This window comes from Paroedura picta, chromosome 10 (assembly GCF_049243985.1).
Source record: "Paroedura picta isolate Pp20150507F chromosome 10, Ppicta_v3.0, whole genome shotgun sequence".
NCBI lineage: Eukaryota > Metazoa > Chordata > Lepidosauria > Squamata > Gekkonidae > Paroedura > Paroedura picta.
The window spans coordinates 1,379,849-1,400,022 of record NC_135378.1 but is presented as its reverse complement, the minus strand read 5'-3'; the positions used below and the strand labels follow the sequence as shown (position 1 = coordinate 1,400,022).

Below are 20,174 nucleotides of genomic sequence, written 5' to 3'. Positions count from 1 at the left end.
CATGTGGGTCTGGCCCTGCTAGGGTTAAGGGGAAGGAGGATTTTGCAAGACAGATATTGCACTTCCTGGAAGCCGAAGCGGGGGAGGGGGAGCTCCGGTTCTGCCCGAGTGCGCTGAGGAGTTCGGACCGAGCGGAGCTTCCTGGCAAGTCAGTTCCTGTCGGAGGGGGGCACAGAGTCCCTGGGGACGAGGTTGTGGGGGGGGGGACAGGACCCTCTCTCTACCTGGCCTGCCTCACAGAGTTGTTGTTGGGGGAGACAGAGGCTAGACCCGCAGTACCCCCACCCCCCACTCCTTGGTTGGAAAAGGACACTTTGAGGCTCCTTGAAAAACGGGGCACCAAAACGCAGCTCTTCTTCCTTCTCCTGACTGCTCAGCTTGCTTGGCAGATGCAGCCACAGCACAAGGCCCAGTTCTCCCTCCTGCCAGGGGGGGCTTGGGCCGGAGGAAGGCATCCTTTTGCCAGGCGAGAGAGGGACGCACGCACAACCACACACAAACGCAAACACACCCACCCTCCCGGGAACTCTACAGGGAGCAACACAAGGGCCCCTCAGAGCAGGTGCTACTAAGGGGGAAGCCAGAAAGAACACAAACCTTGCCTCCTGGTAGTTTGGAGGCTCAGGTGGGACCAAATGGATGCTGCTCACTCTGGTTGGCTCCCCCAAAGTCACACATATAGCCTGGTTTCCCCCCTCCCCCAATTACTAGTAGGCCATGAGTGACAGACTTAGGAGCCCCCCAGATCTGTTCAAGGGTTGATCTTAGGCTTCTTCCCACAGCTGGGATGTGGGGCCAGGGGAAAAGTGTGATTCTTCTCTGGATGAAAGCCTTGCTGTATCCGCCCAGCTTCTTAACATGGTCAAAAGATCCTAGAGATGCTCTTTACCAGGATTGGTTCCCCTTGGGAGGAGGAAGACCTACAACCTTCTACGGCCTTGCTGTCATTATTCCCTAGGTATGCCAACTTCCAGCTGAGGTCTGGAGATTGCTGAGAATTAGAACTCCATACTATAGAGATCAGTTCCCCCTGGAGAAAATGGCTGCCTAAAAGGTTGGGATTTCTTGCATTATAACCCCTCCCCTCTTCAAGGATCGCTGCCTTGCCGTGGCAAGGGGGCTTGCATAGCTCAGTGAAGCTATGAGCTATGCCGTGCAGGGCCACCCAAGACGGACAGGTCATAGCTGAGAGCTCTGACAAAAGGTGATCCACTGGAGAAGGAACTGGCAAACCACTCCTGTATCTTTGCCATGAAAACTTTATGGACAGTTCCAAAAGGCAAAACAATATGACGCCGGAAGATGAGCCTCTCAGGTCGGAAGGTGTCCACTATGCTACTGGGGATGAGCAGACGGCTAGTACGAGTAGCGCCAGAATGAATGAAGCGACTGGGCCAAAGCCGAAAGGACGCTTAGTTGTGGAAGTAACTGGTGGCGAAAAGACAGTCCGATGCTGTAAAGATTTTTATTCCATAGGAACCTGGAACGTCAGATCCATGAATCAAGGCAAGCTGGACGTGGTCAAACAAGAGATGACAAGACTGAACATCGACATTTTAGGAATCAGTGAACTAAAATGGACAGGAATGGGTGAATTTAATTCAGATGACCATCAGGTATACTACTGTGGACAAGAATCTCTCAGAAGAAATGGAGTAGCCTTCATAATCAATAATAGAGTAGGAAAAGCAGTCCTGGGATACAATCCCCAAAATGACAGAATGATCTCAGTTTGTATATGGCACTGGTCAGACCTCACCTGGAGTACTGTGTGCAGTTCTGGAGGCCTCACTTCAAGAAGGACGTAGATAAAATTGAAAGGGCACAGAGGAGAGCGACGAGGATGATCCGGGGCCAAGGGACCCTATCTGGGCCCTATGAAGATTCGTTGAAGGACTTGGGAATGTTCAGCCTGGAGAAAAGGAGGTTGAGAGGGGACATGATAGCCATCTTTAAGTATTTGAAAGGTGGTCATTTGGAGGAAGGCAGGATGCTGTTTCTGTTGGCTGCAGAGGAGAGGACACGCAGTAATGGGTTTAAACTTCAAGTACAACGATATAGGCTAGATATCAGGGAAAAACATTTCACAGTCAGAGTAGATCAGCAATGGAATAGGCTTCCTAAGGAGGTGGTGAGCTCCCCCTCACTGGCAGTCTTCAAGTAAAGGTTGGATACACACTTTTCTTGGATGCTTTAGGATGTTTTGGGCTGATCCTGCGTTGAGCAGGGGGCTGGACTAGATGGCCTGTATGGCCCCTTCCAATTCTATGATTCTATAAATCCAAGGCAAACCATTCAACATCACAGTGATCCAGGTCTATGCCCCAACCACTGTTGCTGAAGGGGATGAAGTTGACCAGTTCTGTGAAGCCCTACAACACCTTCTAGAAGCAACGCCAAAAAATGATGTGCTTATCATCATGGGGGATTGGAATGCTAAAGTAGGAAGCCAAAAGATAACCGGGATAACAGGCAAGTTTGGCCTTGGAGTACAAAATGAAGCAGGGCACAGGCTGGTAGAAATTTGTCAAGAGAATACAATGGTCATAGCAAACACTCTTTTCCAACAACCCAAGAGACGACTCTACACATGGACATCACCAAACGGTCAACACAGAAATCAGATTGACTATGTGCTCTCCAGCCAAAGATGGAGAAGTTCTATACAGTCAATAAAAACAAGACCAGGAGCTGATTGTGGTTCAGATCATCAGCTTCTTGTTGCAAAATTTAGGCTTAAATTGAATAAAGTAGGGAAAAACACTAGGCCACTCAGGTATGAACTAAATCATATCCCTGACAAATACACAGTAAAATGTAAAGATAAAGGTATCCCCTGTGCAAGCACCGGGTCATGTCTGACCCTTGGGGTGACGCCCTCTAGCGTTTTCATGGCAGACTCAATACGGGGTGGTTTGCCAGTGCCTTCTCCAGTCATTACCGTTTACCCCCCAGCAAGCTGGGTACTCATTTTACCGACCTCGGAAGGATGGAAGGCTGAGTCAACCTTGAGCTGGTTGCTGGGATTAAACTCCCAGCCTCATGGGCAAAGTTTTCAGACTGTATGTCTGCTGCATTACCACTCTGCGCCACAAGAGGAATATACACTAGAGGTGACAAATACCTTTAAGGAATTAGACAGAGTGCCTGAAGAATTATGGACGGAGGTTCGCAACATTGTACAAGAGGTAGCAACTAAAACCATCACAAAGAAAAAGAAATGCAAGAAATCAAAATGGCTGTCTGAGGAAGCTTTACAAATAGCTGAGGAGAGAAGGGAAATGAAAGGCAAGGGAGAAAGAGAAAATCAGTGTGCAATATAGTTAAATTCCATCTATCAAATGGAGCCTACTTCGTACCAGCAGCTCTCAAGCTTTTTAAGATAAGGTAATATCATAGATGCTCTATGGGATCTTTCTAGGTTCTTCAAAGTCCCACTCCGTCCCATTCAAGTGGGTATAATCTAAATTCCTTAAGAACCATATTACAGTTTCAAAATGGCTATCCAATTTATGGATTAGATTAGAGACAGGATTTATGAAGTCTGAAACTAAAATTGTCCTTGCTTCCATTTCCCTCTTGCTAAAGGCACACTGAGCACATGATGGGCTTCCTTAATCCTGTGCAATAATTATAAATCAAAATGGGTCTTAGCTACAGAGGAGGAAATCAAAAGACTCCCCCCCCCCCCCCAATTCTGTGCAACATGGCAATAGATCAGGCCCAAATTGTGGGGAAACAAAGGATAGAACACCAAACAGAAGAGCTTTGCTCATACCCCTAAATTCCTTGCTCAACACAACACCAGCTCCTTCCAGGCTCCAGCAGAGTAACTCTCCGTATTAGAAGCCAAACATCTTAGGGGGTCTTTCTCATTAGCAAGGGCATCAGCCCTACCCTCTGCAGTCTTGGAGGGATGTTATAAGAAAGTATTTAGAGCAGAAAGACTCTGCCTTTGCAACTCTGGGGATCACATATGATCCTCAGGTGCCTCTCTATGGAACTGCCAGAACGAGGCAACTTCTATCTCTACTTGAAAACATTCTCAGTTGTACAGAAAATTACAGAAAAAAGTTGTACAGGAAAAAATTGAACCTCATATGGAAAAGTAAAGCCTCAACTGTTATACAAGTTGCCAAATATTGCACCCAAGTATGTAAGGTTCAAAATGCTCACTTATGGACCTATAAAAGGTGAGTTATAGGAGCAGCTTTTATTTACATACTGTTTAATTTTAACATTATTTTAACCTATTGTCTAGCTATAAAATTTTAAAACTGTAAAGCCTATTTTCTGCTGTAATGCTATTGTTGTTATTGTTGTTGCTATAGCATACAGTGAAAAGTTTGTATTATATTTTATTCTGTATTTGTTACCACCTAATATCTTTTACAAAATTTATCTGGTTGAGGTGCTGTACAGTATAAACTAAACTAAGCTAAAGTTAAACTAAACAAAACGGGTTATAAAATGTTTCACATCAATTCAATGAACTAGCTTTATATAATTAGTAGGGATAGGGATGGGCATGGCTTGCAAAAATGGAGCTTATGTTAGATTGCAGTTTATGGCCAAACCACAAACTGAGCAATGAACCAGGACGTTTGTTGCTGAACTGAATTGGTTTTTTGGCACCGCAAAACTCATTAAAAGAGACCACAGTCCCTTTAAAGGGGGTTTGCAGAAAAGCCTCAAAAACAGCTGAGCCACTCAGTTGTTTTTAAGGCTTTTGTGCCCTTTAGATCTCTGCTTTCAACTCTATCTACGAAGTGTGTGATGGTAGACCTGTAGTAAATTTTGGTCCATGAACCACAAAGCAGGCAAAATTTGTGATTAGTTTTGTTTTGTGCTTCCATTTGTGCTTCCATAAATTGAAGGACTGCAATCTGGATTTTCAGATAGTCAGGTGGATAGGGAATTGGTTAGAGAACCGCACTCAAAGAGTTGTTGTCAATGGTGTTTCATCAGACTGGAGAGAGGTGAATAGCGGGGTACCTCGGTGCTCGGCCTGGTACTTTTTAACATATTTATTAATGATCTAGATGAGGGGGTGGAGGGACTACTCATCAAGTTTGCAAATGACACCAAATTGGGAGGACTGGCAAATACTCCGGAAGATAGAGACAGAGTTCAACGAGATCTGAACACAATGGAAAAATGGGCAAATGAGAACAGGATGCAATTTAATAAAGATAAGTGTAAAGTTCTGCATCTGGGTCAGAAAAATGAAAAGCATGCCTACTGGATGGGGGATACACTTCTAGGTAACACTGTGTGTGAACGAGACCTTGGGGTACTTGTGGATTGTAAACTAAACATGAGCAGGCAGTGTGATGCAGCGGTAAAAAAGGCAAATGCCATTTTGGGCTGTATCAACAGAGGCATCACATCAAAATCACAAGATGTCATAGTCCCATTGTATACGGCACTGGTCAGACCACACCTGGAGTACTGTGTGCCGTTCTGGAGCCTCACTTCAAGAAGGACGTAGATAAAATTGAAAGGGTACAGAGGAGAGCGACGAGGATGATCTGGGGCCAAGGGACCAAGCCCTATGAAGATAGATTGAGGGACTCGGGAATGTTCAGCCTGGAGAAAAGGAGGCTGAGAGGGGACATGATAGCCCTCTTTAAGTATTTGAAAGGTTGTCACTTGGAGGAGGGCAGGATGCTGTTTCTGTTGGCTGCAGAGGAGAGGACACGCAGTAATGGGTTTAAACTTCAAGTACAACAATATAGGCTAGATATCAGGAAAAAACCTTTCCACAGTCAGAGTAGTTCAGCAGTGGAATAGGCTGCCTAAGGAGGTGGTGAGCTCCCCCTCACGGGCAGTCTTCAAGCAAAGGTTGGATACACACTTTTCTTGGATGCTTTAGGATGCTTAGGGCTGATCCTGCATTGAGCAGGGGGTTGGACTAGATGGCCTGTATGGCCCCTTCCAACTCTATGATTCTATGATTCATTTGTGCCCATCCCTAATCATTACTAGTTCTATCAAGACAGAAAGTGCCAAGGACAATGTTGTGATAAGGACAATCCTGCATGGAACAACAACTGAATTCCTCCCCCCCCCCAAAAAAAAGTCTGTATTTTATCCTTTTTGCACAGCAGAGACTGTAACTCTCTCCACATGGTAGAAACAGCAAAGTGGCAGTTTAGTGTTGAATCTGCACAGAGCTCCCCCCCCCCACTTTCGATCCTGCTGAATTCAGATCAATTTGAACCCGGGTCTTTGTGCTCCCCACACTTGAAACAGAAACCCATCTGCACGAGGCTGTAAATCAGGGCTTACGTGGGTAGGTGTCGTTGCTGCCATTATGGGACAATCGCTGAAGCTCTCGGTCTGCCCCTGGGCTTTGTGGGAGTGACTGAGTATCCAGACCAGGCGAGTTGGTCCTGGTACTGACGTCTCCTTTCAGCCAACTGGATTTTATCTAAGCAGAAGAAACCTGAGTATCAAACACTGGATGTTTTCCTGCAAATTCACACAGCTAGGAATTCTGCATGTGGCTCTTCATGAAAAAAGAGAATGTTGATGATTTATTTGAAGCCCGTTTATTTCAGACTGGGGCTGATATTCAGCACAGTGACCAAAATACTGTCTGTGGGCTAGTCAGGGTGAAGCAAAACGATGACTCGCTCTGCTGGTGGGGAAAGGCCCCCTGAATGACCTTGTGCCCCAATCTATGGCTTGGCTACCAACACTGACAATGCACTTGGTCCCCCTCCCTCAGCTCTGGCTCTGGCCTGCGATGGGCTCTAGCTGTAGCCACAAGTCTTGACCACGTGGGACCCCATTTCTTGAGCCCACTCAGCCTTCAGGGCTGTTGGACCCTGGGTAGCCATTTGGGGGCAGTCCCTTAGGTAACCTCAAACAGGACCATCCCCATACTCTGATGGCCCGCTTGATTACACACCAGTTCAGCCCAGTCATCTTGCTGATCGTTTATGAAATGCCTCAAATATTGTTTTAATGCCTGGTTCACACAGTCGGCAATGGACAGCGTGTTGCTGGCAGGGGCTCCCCGTAATTGTAGCCGAATACCCTCCACAGCGGGCCTCCCCACATACACACGCCTACACTCCTGCTTCGACACCTGTTGCTGATGTAAGCTACCCTGAGCCATTGAGGAAGGGCGGCACATACATCGGGAAATCAAATTTCTCTGTATACTGTCGAGATATGTAACATACTCAAGGATATGATGGTTTAACAGTGAATAAGCCTCCGTGGGTTACCTTGCTGCTGTCTTGATCAGAGTTCCCACCGCCACCATCCGATTTTCTCAAGGCTGCAAGAGAAAAAGAACATCTAAAATCCAGCATGCTTCATTTATGAGGCTACAGGCACATGGGGCAATAGGATGCTGGCATTAATGTGCCAGGTATGCACACCACAGCAGCAGGAAGCTTGTGTCACCTGCTCAGGCCTAACAAGGAGGTTTTTGCTGACCATTCTAGTTTAGCCAAGAAAGGACATTCATAATTTTGTACAAGGAACGAGCTCTTGCACTGCACAGGACTTATTTATGCACAGCCTTCTAACAGGTGATTTTTGCTCCTTCTTCAGGCAGTTGTTCAGTTATTTCTGCTTGCTCTTCCCAGTGCCCAGTGTGCTGAAGATGGGTGACATTTTAGAACCAACACAAAACAAAATTAATGACTGTATCGTGTTTCCCACTTTGCCAGGGCTGAAGGCTGCTTCCTAAGGTAAGTGCAATTGTTGCTTGCAGGTTTACTTTTTTATTTTAGATATTTAGGCATTCTTTTTAATTATAAATTAAATGGGTCCTGGCATTGGGAGCATGCTGTTACATCAGCAAAAAAAGCAAGTACTAGCCATTTCTTGTTTCCATCATCAAACTGGGCACCAATTTGTGCCAACTGCAATTCAGATGTTTCAGGCTGCAGTGATCCCAGTTACTATATGGGATTCCTGCCTGGATTCAAGTGTTCAACCAAAAGACTGAATGCTGTTCTTTGCACCATATCTTAAAGGTAAAGGTCTCCCCTGTGCAAGCACCAGGTCATGTCTGACCCTTGGGGTGACGCCCTTTAGTGTTTTCATGGCAGACTCAATGCGGGGTGGTTTGCCATTCCCTTCCCCAGTCATTACCGTTTACCCCCCAGCAAGCTGGGTACTCATTTTACCGACCTCAGAAGGATGGAAGGCTGAGTCAACCTTGAGCCGGCTGCTGGGATTGAACTCCCAGCCTCATGGGCAGAGCTTTAGACAGCAGGTCGGCTGCCTTACCACCCTGCGCCACAAGAGGCTGCACCATATCTTAGGTGGCCCAAATCAGCTATGCCACTAAGCCCATTAAAACCACATACAGGTTTTTCTCAAATTATATAAAAATCAGTTACAAATAAGCCACTCTGTCACAAAATCCCCCCTAAACCTCTGGAAGATTCAGCAGATACCTGTGGCTGGGGTCTCAGGTTCACCACCGTTCTATCACCTTGGCCAAGGATTCAGCCGGAGCCATATGCAAAGTCACCCAATGCTCCACACCCCTGTGTCGGCTGCACATGTTGGGAGCCTCACTTCTCATGTTGTTATGTTTTCCCCCTTCATTCAAGACCTGTTTTTCTCCCCGTCGGAACCCACCAATGTTGTTCGCATCTTTGTGAATCCTCAGAGCCACCTGTGGCGTAGATCAGGCCGGGCGGATGTGCCTGGCCCACAGTCAGGGAGCAAGCTGCCATGGCGGGGGGAGGGGGGCCTGGCTCTTCCAGATCCTCTTCTGACACTCTAACCACTACACCCCACTGCCCCCTAGGCAGACCTTGGCCCTGGGCGGCATGCTTCAGGAGGAAGAGAAGCTGCCCAGTTTTTCCAGGCCCTGCTGCAACCCCCCCCCCCGATGCCACTGACATTCAGGGACCCCAGAGTTGTGAAGGGCAGTCTGAGGAGTTTTCACCCATGCCATCATTTTGAGACACACACAGCAGGAACACGACACATGGACACACATTCTTTACATACTCCATTTTATAAAAGGGAAACACTGAGAGCCAGGGAAATGCAATGTCCTGGGGTAGACAGGGAAATACAGACAATGCCTTGAACAGAATAATCAATTCCTTTTTATCAATGGATAACAAATTCTTAAATACAAAAAGAAGTATCTTCCGCTTTGCAGGTGTTCTGTACAAAGAGCAACCTGTTTTTTCTGGTTCCCCAAAACTCAATATCATCACCTAGGCCAGTGGTCCCCAACCTTTTTATCACCGGGGACCACTCAACGCCTTTTACTGAGGCCCGGTGGGGGGGGGTAGTTTACTCCTCTACTCTCAACCACTGCCCTGACGCTCTCTGGTCGCTATGGTAATGTTTAAACATCCCTTCAAAATAAGAGACAGACACGCCACAACAATGAACATACGGAACATTTTATTTTCATGGGAATTTTAACTTATGACAATGACAAATTAATGGGAACCCTGAGCTTGTTTCTCTGCAACGAGATAGTCCCGTCTGGGAGTGATGGGAGACAAGGACACCCAAAGTGTGTTGTAAAGGGCCGGGGGGGGGGGAGGCTTCCTTCGTGGCCCACCTCCAATTAATCGACGGCCCACATGTGGTCGGCGGCCCACCAGTTGGGGATGGCTAACCTAGGCAACAACATCCCACGAAGCTCCCAGGAAAGGGGCAGGCCGCAGGCATCCCTAGCTAAGGTCAGGCACTTCTGAAGGCCACCCATCTGAAGCTGCCTGGGGATGGCTGAAAGCCCTGCCCTTCCAGTCTAAGGCCAGAAGGAAGGGAGCCGTCAGTGAGAGAATCCGGGATGCAGCAGCCATGCAACCCCCCCCAGCAAGCCTCTCGACACCCTATGGAAACGTATTGATTCTAGGATCAGGATACCCTTCCGAGCAAGAGAAATGTCAATGTGCTCAGAAATGATCCATCCAAGCACGGAAGTAGCGGGCAAAGGGGCAAGTGTCAGGCAGCGTGTGAATTGGGAATTCAACAACAGTTTACGCGTGGTCATAGACCAAAAAAATACAAAACGAAGTTCATGACCGTCTGTCTCTCACGGACTCTTGCAGGGGAAGCAGAACACCGGCCTTCTCCAGGGCTCCTTGGTCCCTGCCCGCTCCCCCCCCCCCCAGACACACAGGTACCCTCAGGCACCCACAGACGACGCCTTCCCCCGCCCTCCTTCCCTCTTGCCTCCCCACCTCCTCCGTGGTCCGCCCCCCTCCCGCTCTCTCAGACACACAGGAGCACTCAGCGCCCCTCCCACTCTCCCTCCATAGCTCTGGGCCTTCGCTGGCGCTGCCGCCTCGGCCTCTGCCCCTGCCTTGTACTCTGGCAGCAGTGCAGCCCCCCTGCCCCAGCTCCTGCCGCCGTTGGCTACCTCCCTGCCTCTTATGCCGCGCTCGGGGAGGTGGGACAGACAGATGTCACGTCTATGACAATCTCTGTTTCCCAGAGTGCGCCACGTGCCGTTGCACATCCACCTGGCACATGCCCCCTCGTTGTACCACGATTAGCAGGACAGGGTTGCCCTCTCTTTATAGGGCAGCCAGGCGCCACTTGGAGGTAGAGATGTCCCGAGCTTCAGGGACCGTACACTTCACTCTGGAGATGTGGATGGCATGCCATGTGCAGGATGCACTTTATGAAATCTCTAGACTGCGGCGAGCATTTGCCAATGTGAGACAACTGTTCCCTCTTAATAAAACAGTAAGAAGGGTTGGGGTGGGCTGAGTCCGTGATCAAAACTCCCGGATTGCCCCCTTGGCCCCGGACTGACAAGCGGAGGGGCCAATCGGAAGGCGCAAAGCCAGGACAGACCAAAGTTCATTGAATCCTAGAATCCTAGAGTTGGAAGGGGCCACACAGGCCATCTAGTCCAACCCCCTGCTCAACGCAGGATCAGCCCAGAGCATCCCAAAGCATCTAGGGCAATCAGGAGTCACGGCTGCCCGTCTGCTCAGTGGGCTCAAGCGGCTTCGTCCAAAGCCAGATTCGTCTGGTTCGGACTCTTAGTGCACAAGCCCAGAACCAAGTCTCCTCACTCTCCCTCCTTCAGTCAGTGCAGACCAAATCAATAGAGGGCTCGCTTCTCCCGCAGCTCATACAGTTTAGATACCAACCCACATTTCCTGGGACTCTGCAGAACAGAACAGTTACAAACTCAAAAATGTACCGAGTTAATAGCGCAGGTCAGCTAGAGCTTCCAGTGCTGGAGGTGGATCTGGGGGACCAGAGGGAGGGCTGGAATCTCCACTCCCAACATGCAGCTGGCTGGGGGACTCTCTCTCTCTCAGCCTGACCTATCCTGCAGAGTTACCCTAGAGAGGGTGGGACCAAAATGTAGTAAATGAACGCGTAACACTTTGATGGATACCTCCTCACCCCAGGACCTCTCTTTTTTAAATCCTGCAGGAATCTTCCCCAGGAGCACCCTTGTATCCCCTGTGACGTTCAGGCAAACTGGTCACAAGTCAAGAAACAAAATAGGCAAGGCCAGCAGACTTTAAAAAAGAAAAGAAAAAAAAGATTAAATAAGATCCCCTAGAACGGTGGTCCCCAACCACCGGGCCGCAGCTCCCTCTCCCCACCCTCCCCCTAGTAAGAAACTTCTTTTTGTTGGGGGGGGGAGAGGGAAACGGTCGCGCATGCATGTTTGCGCCATGCACAGCTGCAAACGCGCGGCACTCCCGACCGCCCTCCCCGCCACCGCCGGTCCGCAGCCTAAAGAAGGTTGCGGACCACTGCCCTAGAATACAAATCCCGGCCGCTATTTGAAGGGAAGCCTGTAGGAATTGCTCCTCCAGGGAGAGATCCCAGCTTTATCAGACTCAGCAGATAACAATTCAGCAAACAGAAATTCAGCAATTCATTGAAGTTTACTCTTTGAAATTAATAAGAAACTATTATTAAGTTTAAAAAGTAAATGACTGGATTGGGCATAAATTGAAACAAATTGCTGAAATGAGGGAATTAAATGAATCCAGACATCAAGAAGAAGAAGAAGAAGAAGAAGAAGAAGAAGAAGAAGAAGAAGAAGAAGAAGAAGAAGAAGAAGAAGAAGAAGAAGAAGAAGAAGAAGAAGAAGAAGAAGAAGAGTTGGTTCTTATATGCCGCTTTTCTCTACCCGAAGGAGGCTCAAAGCGGCTTCCAGTCGCCTTCCCATTCCTCAAGCAATGAACCCCTCATTTTATCACTTCGTTTCCTGGAATAATCTTTGATTATTTGATAATCTCCTATGTCCAATTTCCTCTCCCAAGGACTGCAGGCTCTTTTTAAGAAAATGCCCAATCTGTTAGTTGCAGCCTCTGTCCCAGTTGGCTCTCCATAAATTTGACTGAGGTTTGCTGGGACTGCTGTAGTGCAGGAAGGATGCCGAAGGAGTCTGATCTAGGAGGGTTTTGTGAACCTGAAGCAGCTACTAAAAGAATTCACAGGGTGAAACTACCGAGGAAGGTAGAAAAATGATTTAACTAGGGCAGGCACAAGCCTGTGTCAGAGAAGAATATGCTGAGGGCTCTGCACATCTTCAGAAAGGGAGTTGACAGATCTTCCCCTCCCCTGGGGTGGACCTACTGTTGCATGACCAGAAGATATGCAGCCTTGCACAGGACAGACGATCCAGGGAGGCATGTGGAATGAAGACGCTCAACAGGAACTGCTCATGGTTAGGGGGACACAAAGACCCAGCATTGCCACTGAACAGAGTGGGAAAGGACAAAGAACACATATCCGTTGTCCGGGTTAGCTGCACAAATATACAGATGCTGCATAAAAGGAAACAGAAAGCAAACAATACCAGGATGGGTGCTGGGAGCATTAGGAGTACCATGCACAAACACCTTTCTTTCTGAACACAGTGGGAACCGTGACACAACCAAATGAGAGCAAAATGCTGCCACACATTCACAGGGAAGGAAGCATGTGGAGGGACTAGGTCACACGGGCAGGGGGGGGGGAGCAGACTGTACCATGCTGTTTGTAGATAGGGGGCCTCCTATAGATGTTATCTTTTACTCCAGTGTCTGAAGAAAAGGAAAGAAAGAAAAAATGACAGAGCAATCAAGAAACTGAAATATGTCATGTTTATTTGCAGTACTTCTCCTCCCCCCTAATAGAGGCTGCTCAACAATCTGGTCTCCTGGTACAATAAGAAGTAAAACTAAAAAGAACTCCCCAAAATATTAAAGAGAAATTTCTGCGGTGCTCCCCATAATTTCATTTGTTCCTACGGAGACAATTTGATGGCTTAGATATGCGTGGCCAGCAGATGGGAATGGAGCCCGGCGCTCTGGACGTAAATATGCCAGAAACTGTATCCTTGAGAGTCCCTCGGCTTGCTTGTGCCACGGCTTCTCCCCACTGCAGAGACATGCGGCCGAAGGACGGAGAGGCCTACCTGGAACGTGGAAGTGCCTGGGCGCCGGAGGATAGAGGGAGGGCGAAGATTTGCTGTCTGAGGACATGGACAGGCTTGGGGTACTCCGGCCGCTTTCACTGCCTCCACGGGGGAAAGAGACAAACAAACAGGAAAAGGCAAGCAAAGTGAAGAATCCAAAATGTGAAAAGCTTTTCATACGGCTTGTTCCTCAAACAGATTTCTGGGAAGGCTTTTGCAGAGCCACACGACATCTCAATGCGCATCGGCAAGACTGCACGGGCGACATCCCCCTATGCGACACTGACCGGGCCCTGGGAAAGGGCTCTTGCCTGCAACTCTGCAGGAGGGCTTGCAAAGACATCTCTGGGAATGTGTGAACACGGCACACAACAACGGCCTCAGGAATGCAACCTGCCTCCAGCCCGCCACAAGGGGCTCCGGGGCAGAATGTTCGGGGTGTCGTGTGCCCCCCCTCCCAGAGGGAAAAACGCCTGCTGATGAGGAGAGGAGGCATGCGCTCATTCGGGAAGGCAACCAAGCATGGCAAGTACTCCACACTGGAGACCAGCTGGTGCATAATGTTGCACAAGAGAATCTGCAAGCACTCTCACTTTTTCAAAACAGAAGTGTTTTTGAGTCTAGAATTTCCCTGATTTTTTAAATTCAGTGCATTATACAAGACCCCCCCACACCAAAAAAAAACAAAAAACAACCCCTGCTAGGCCTTCTTTCCCCACCTCCTGCTTGCATATCTAGAAATCAGACTGTTTACTTATAGTATACAGGCACGTGTGCTTACAAGCCCTCTGCAAAGCAAGACACATGATACCAAACAGACTAACACAACACAATCCATACAACTGGCACAAAAGATCAAAAGGTCCATGCACAATAGTCTACTCAAGTACATGTGTCTAGGAGGAAACCACAATATTTGTTCACATGTGTACATATAAATGCAGCATATTAATAAGGTATTAAACATTCAGTAGATACTCTAACAAATCCTTTACCCATTTTATGTACACAGAACACCGAGGCCTTCCCTGCGTCCTTCCAAGGTGCATAGCTTCCTGTCATTGCCACTGAAAGGTCTCCCTACCTGAGCAATGGGGCAGAATCCTCAAGAAGACCTATGATTGGCCCATGGTGGCTGCATGGTCACCACTACTATGAGAGGGCTGTTTTGAACCCACAGATCTATTGCTGGGAAAAGGCAGAATATCATCCATATATATATAAGTTCAACCACTGGACTGTTACTCATTTCCTTTATTACAAGAGTGTAATTTGTTAAATAATAAATTATACATTTCAGTTGCACAACAATAATTTAGAAAAAGCAGAGGCAGGGTTCGTTGAAGTGCATAGCCACAGATATTTTTGATAGATGGGCAACTTTTTTCTTAAGGAGGCCAAGATGAACCCAGGGTTGCAAAAAACCTGATGAGAACTTCAAGAGGAACTAAGAAAGAAAAGGAAAATGTTCAGGAAATGGATGGAAGGACAGAGCTCTAAAGAAGAGTACCTACAGGTTAGTAGGCACTGTAGATCAATCAACAGAAAGGCCAAAGCTGAGAGTGAGCTAAGATTGGCCAGGGAAGCCCATTGTAACAAGAAAAGATTTTTCAGTTATGTGAGGAGCAAACGTAAAGTAAAGGAGGCAATAGGCCCTCTGTTGGGTGCAGATGGACAAACTCTAATGGAGGATGCAGAGAAAGTAGAAAGGCTTAGTGCCTACTTTACATCTGTTTTTTTCCCACAGGTCAAAGTGTTTAGGCACATCTAGAGATGGCAGTAGCCAAAGGATAGTGTCTGGGTGGCAGGTTAACATGGATAGAGAGGTTGTCGAGAGGCATTTAGCTGCACTGGATGAGTTCAAATCCCCTGGTCCGGATGAAATGCACCCAAGAGTACTCAAAGAACATTCCGGAGAACTTGCACAGCCCTTGTCCATCATCTTCAGAACCTCTTTAAGGACTGGAGATGTCCTGGAGGACTGGAAGAGAGCAAACGTTATTCCGATCTTCAAAAAGGGAGGAAGGATGACCCGGGAAACTACAGACCAGTGAGTCTGACCTCTGTTGTGGGTAAGATAATAGAACAGATATTAAAGGGTACGATCTGCAAACATCTGAAGGACAATTTGGTGATCCAAGGAAGTCAGCATGGATTTGTCTCCAACAGGTCCTGTCAGACCAACCTGGTTTCCTTTTTTGACCAAGTAACAGGTTTGCTGGATCGGGGAAATTCGGTTGATGTTTACTTGGATTTTAGTAAAGCTTTTGATAAGGTTCCCCATGATGTTCTGATGGATAAATTGAAAGGCTGCAATCTGGATTTTCAGATAGTTAGATGGATAGGGAATTGGCTGGGGAACTGCACTCCAAGAGTTGTTGTCAATGGTGTTTCATCAGACTGGAGGGAGGTGAGTAGCGGGGTACCTCAGGGCTCGGTGCTCAGCCCGGTACTTTTTAACATATTTATTAATGATCTAGATGAGGGGGTGGAGGGACTACTCATCAAGTTTGCAGATGACACCAAATTGGGGGACTGGCAAATACTCCAGAAGATAGAGACAGAGTTCAATGAGATCTGAACACAATGGGAAAATGGGAAAATGAGAACAAGATGCTATTTAATAAGTGTAAAGTTCTGCATCTGGGTCAAAAATATGAAAAGCATGTCTACTAGATGGGGGATACGCTTCTAGGTAACTCTGTGTGTGTATGAGACCTTGGAGTACTTGTGTATTGTAAGCTAAACATGAGCAGGCAGCGTGATGCAGCGGTAAAAAAGGCAAATGCCATTTTGGGCTGTATCAACAGGGGCATCACATTAAAATCACAAGATGTCATAGTCCCATTGTATACAGCACTGGTCAGACCACACCTGGAGTACTATGTGCAGTTCTGGAGCCCTCACTTTAAGAAGGACGTAGATAAAATTGAAAGGGTTCAGAGGAGAGCAACGAGGATGATCTGGGGCTAAGGGACCAAGCCCTATGAAGATAGGTTGATGGACTTGGGAATGTTCAGCCTGGAGAAAAGAGGTTGAGAGGGGACATGATAGCCCTCTTTAAGTATTTGAAAGGTTGTCACTTGGAGGAGGGCAGGATGCTGTTTCTGTTGGCTGCAGAGGAGAGGACACGCAGTAATGGGTTTAAACTTCAAGTACAACGATATAGGCTAGATATCAGGAAAAAAATTTTCACAGTCGTTCAGCAGTGGAATAGGCTGCCTAAGGAGGTGGTGAGCTCCCCCTCACTGGCAGTCTTCAAGCAAAAGTTGGATACATACTTTTCTTGGATGCTTTAGGATGTTTTGGGCTGATCCTGCATTGAGCAGGGGGTTGGACTAGATGGCCTGTATGGCCTCTTCCATTATTCTGTGATTCTGATTCTAGGGCTGGAGATCTTCCAGAATTGCAATGATTCTCCAGCCCACAGAGTTCCCTGAGAGGGGAGATGCAGGCCAAGGGAGAGGGAGGGAGCTTCCCTATAAAGCATTAGCTCATAACCCACTCAGACCATTTCCACAGGTCCGAGCTGTCTGGGTTTTTTACTGTGTCAGGTGCTAAAGTTTTAATCCAAAAACCATCTATGGTTTTCTTCCTTCACAGGTCAGGACTGAATGTGCCGCATCCATTTTGCATCTTCTTCAGAAAAGTGTTCAGATTCCTGGGACACTCCAATCACGCAAGTAAAGGTTTGTGTGTCTTGTGTTGATATGTGATCAATCACAATGCCTGTGTGAAAGTAAAGCAAGTTGGCAGCCATTTCACAACCATTTATCAGCATGAAAGTTAAGGATACAAAATAAACTTTTACAAATTCAACAAAATTCCAAATCAGGGCTCAGCAACGCATCAATGTTCTGTGAACCAACTACCCATTTTCCTTGACAATAAGACATACCCATAAAATAAGCCGTAGCAGGATTTCTGTGAAGTCAAGCTCTGGCTGCCATTTTGCTCAGCACGGTGGTTCTCTCTCCCCCAGCACCAACCAGCAACAGTCTGTGGTCGGGATGCGGCTGATCTGGCACCCACCGACGCCCGAGGCAACCAGCGGAGGGGGGGGGAGGGGGAGGGGCTGGCACCAGCGCACCAGTCAGCCCCTGCCCGCGAGTGCCAACTAGTGTGCCACCAGCATCAGCACCCCTCCCCTCCCCTCTGCGCCGCTGGCCACCCCAGTCTCTCTCACCCCACACAAACACCTTTGTTGATGGCACAAACTTGACACCCCCTGAAAATAAGCCATAGTGTGTCTTCTTGAGGAAAAATAAATGTAAGACAGTGTCTTATTTTCAAGGAAACACGGTATTTACTAGGAAAATGGAAAACTACAACTTCGGTTACAACTCTTAAATGGCATCAAGTACTTTTGGCAGGGAGAGTGATGAGAAAAACAAAGTGTCCAGTGGCACCTTAGACCTTGGAAGTGCACTAGTTGAGTCTTAGTAGACCATACATTGAACATGAGTCAGCAGTGTGACTGGGTGGCTAAAAAGGCAAATGGGATTTGGGGCTGTATCAAACGGAGTATCATGTCCAGATCACGGGAGGTGATGGTGCCGCTTTACTCTGCTCTGGTTCGGACTCACTTGGAGTCCTGGGTTCAGTTTTAGGCACCTCAGCTGAAGAGGGATGCAGACAAACTGGAGCATCTTCAGAGGAGGGCAACAAAAATGGTGAAAGGTTTGGAGACCGAGACTTATGAAGAAAGATTGAGGAAGCTTGGTCTGTTTAGCCTGGAGAGGAGACGACTGCGAGGGGATCTGATAACCATCTTCAAGTATTTAAAAGGGTGCCATATGGAGGATTTAGCAGAAATGTTCTCTTGCCCCGGAGGGACGGACCAGAACCAATAGGATGAAATTAATTCAAAAGAAATTCCATCTAAACATCCGGAAAAAGTTCCTGACAGTTAGAGCAGATTCTCAGTGGAACAGGCTTCCTCGGGAGGTGGTGGGTTCTCCATCTGTGGAAATTTTTAAACAGAGGCTGGAGAGCCATCTGACAGAGAGGCTGATTCTATGAAGGCTCAAGGGGGTGGCAGGTCACAGTGGATGAGCGAATGAGATGTGAGTGTCCTGCATAGTGCAGGGGGTTGGACTAGATGACCCATGAGGACCCTTCCAACTCTATTATTCTATGATTCTATGCTGGAGAGGGAGGCAGGAGGTGCGAATGTGGAGTCCTAAATCTCAGCAGCCTCTCAACCCTGAACAGCTGCTGACACAGATTATGATAATACACTCTATATAGAAATAAACCTATATAGAAATCTCTATAATGTATAGAGTGGGATCTGGTTGAGTGGGATCTGTAATGGAATTCAATCCATTCCAGTTGGGCTTCCAACCTGGCCTTGGGATTGAGGTGGCTCTGGTCACCGTGACATACTATCTTCAGCCATCAAATGTAACCTCCAAAGGTGGCCAAGGGACATCTAGTTCTTTTACTGTATTTAAAGTTGATGGAAGGTCATGACAGAGCAACAAGTCTTTATCCCCAAAATAGTTTGCAAACACCAGGCAGATACCCTGCCCTTTATCCCAACAACATCCCTGTCAGCATCAGCACCTCAGTCCAGCCTCAGCCCAGACAGCTCACTGGAACTCAGCATTGGGGAGTGGGTTTGTCAGCCCACCAGCGAGGAGCCCAGCTGACAGCGTGCTGTCAAGGCAGATGGGCCCTAGGTGCAGGGACTTTAGAAGATGGTGCCTGAGGCTGCAGGTACAGTTGGTTAGCAGGTTGCACTTAAGCAGGGCAGGAACTAGGCTTCCTCGTGGGTATGGCTCGCTCTCGGCTTCTGCCTTGACCTTGCTTCAGCGAAGCTCTGTTTGTCTACTGGTTCCTGAGTCTCCTTTTGGCTTCTGAACTTTAGCTCTTGGTACTTGGACATTTGACTGTGCTCTTGACCTAGGCTGCTTCCCTGACTACTCTCTGGACTACTGACTTGGCTCCTGACCTCAGCTCACTGCATGGCCAGGCCTCCACCTTGCCCCTAGATTCAGACCTGCCTTGCCAGGAAACAGAACTTGGATTGATTCTGCTTATGGTATATGTTTTGGGTCTTGGCTTGCCGACTGAAGGTGTTGGAATGCAGACTCTGCCGGGGTAGGGCAGAATACAGCCTTTCTTAGCTGTTCGAAATTCCATACCAGGGAAGGTGTGAAGGAGAAAAGGAAGGAAGGGAAGGAAGCTGGGTGCATTAAACTTGCTGGGTCTACACATCAAACTAGATCTAAACATCAAGCAGAATGAAAACAATTGACCTAAACATAACATTGTGATATCCTGCCCCTCCAAATTTATCTTCCCACTGCCAAAGCATTGGGTTTCAGAAGCTATGCAGAGTGAAAATCTCAAACCATCTTGGGGGCCTTTACACGGGGAAGCATCTACCCATTCCTGGTCCCTCTCAGGAAATTATTTCCAGTCAACTACATACTGGAGCTTTCCTCGATGCATTCTAGAGCCCAAGATATTGTTAACGTCATAGTAAGTGTGTTCATCTACACAGATAAGAATGGAAGCATCGGGGGTCACATGCAACTCATCAGGGTCCGTAGCACAGCTGAGCATGTTGCAATGGAAAACAGGATAAACGTTTTTATAAGTTTTAGGGAGTGAAAGTTCAACAGTGACATTTTTAATTAGACAAGAACTATAAATGGGCTGATGAATTTAAGCCTTCAGGACTGCTGTTGACAGTGAAGGTGTTGGGGGGACAAATAGGCTCTGCCCCCCACGTGTCGGGGGGGGGGTCTGGGAGCCCTTTCTTGTCAGCACAGAGTTTGTAGTC

General features: G+C 47.7%; 1 protein-coding gene across 10 annotated transcripts in view; it reads right to left on the bottom strand.

Moving 5' to 3' along the window:
* Nucleotides 1–20,174, bottom strand: part of ABLIM2 (actin binding LIM protein family member 2) — a 151,023-nt gene that overhangs the window by 50,657 nt on the left and 80,192 nt on the right. For 5 of the 10 annotated variants that reach the window (XM_077301515.1, XM_077301520.1, XM_077301514.1 and 2 more), the window contains 4 exons: nucleotides 13,382–13,483; nucleotides 12,954–13,007; nucleotides 7,239–7,291; nucleotides 6,292–6,433 (listed from right to left, as the gene is read on the bottom strand). In XM_077301515.1, the coding sequence (XP_077157630.1) occupies nucleotides 6,292–6,433; nucleotides 7,239–7,291; nucleotides 12,954–13,007; nucleotides 13,382–13,483 (351 nt within the window). Of the gene's footprint in view, nucleotides 1–6,291; nucleotides 6,434–7,238; nucleotides 7,292–12,953; nucleotides 13,008–13,049; nucleotides 13,484–20,174 lie in introns of those variants that run through there. The other 5 variants (XM_077301517.1, XM_077301513.1, XM_077301518.1 and 2 more) reach the window with 3 other exon arrangements.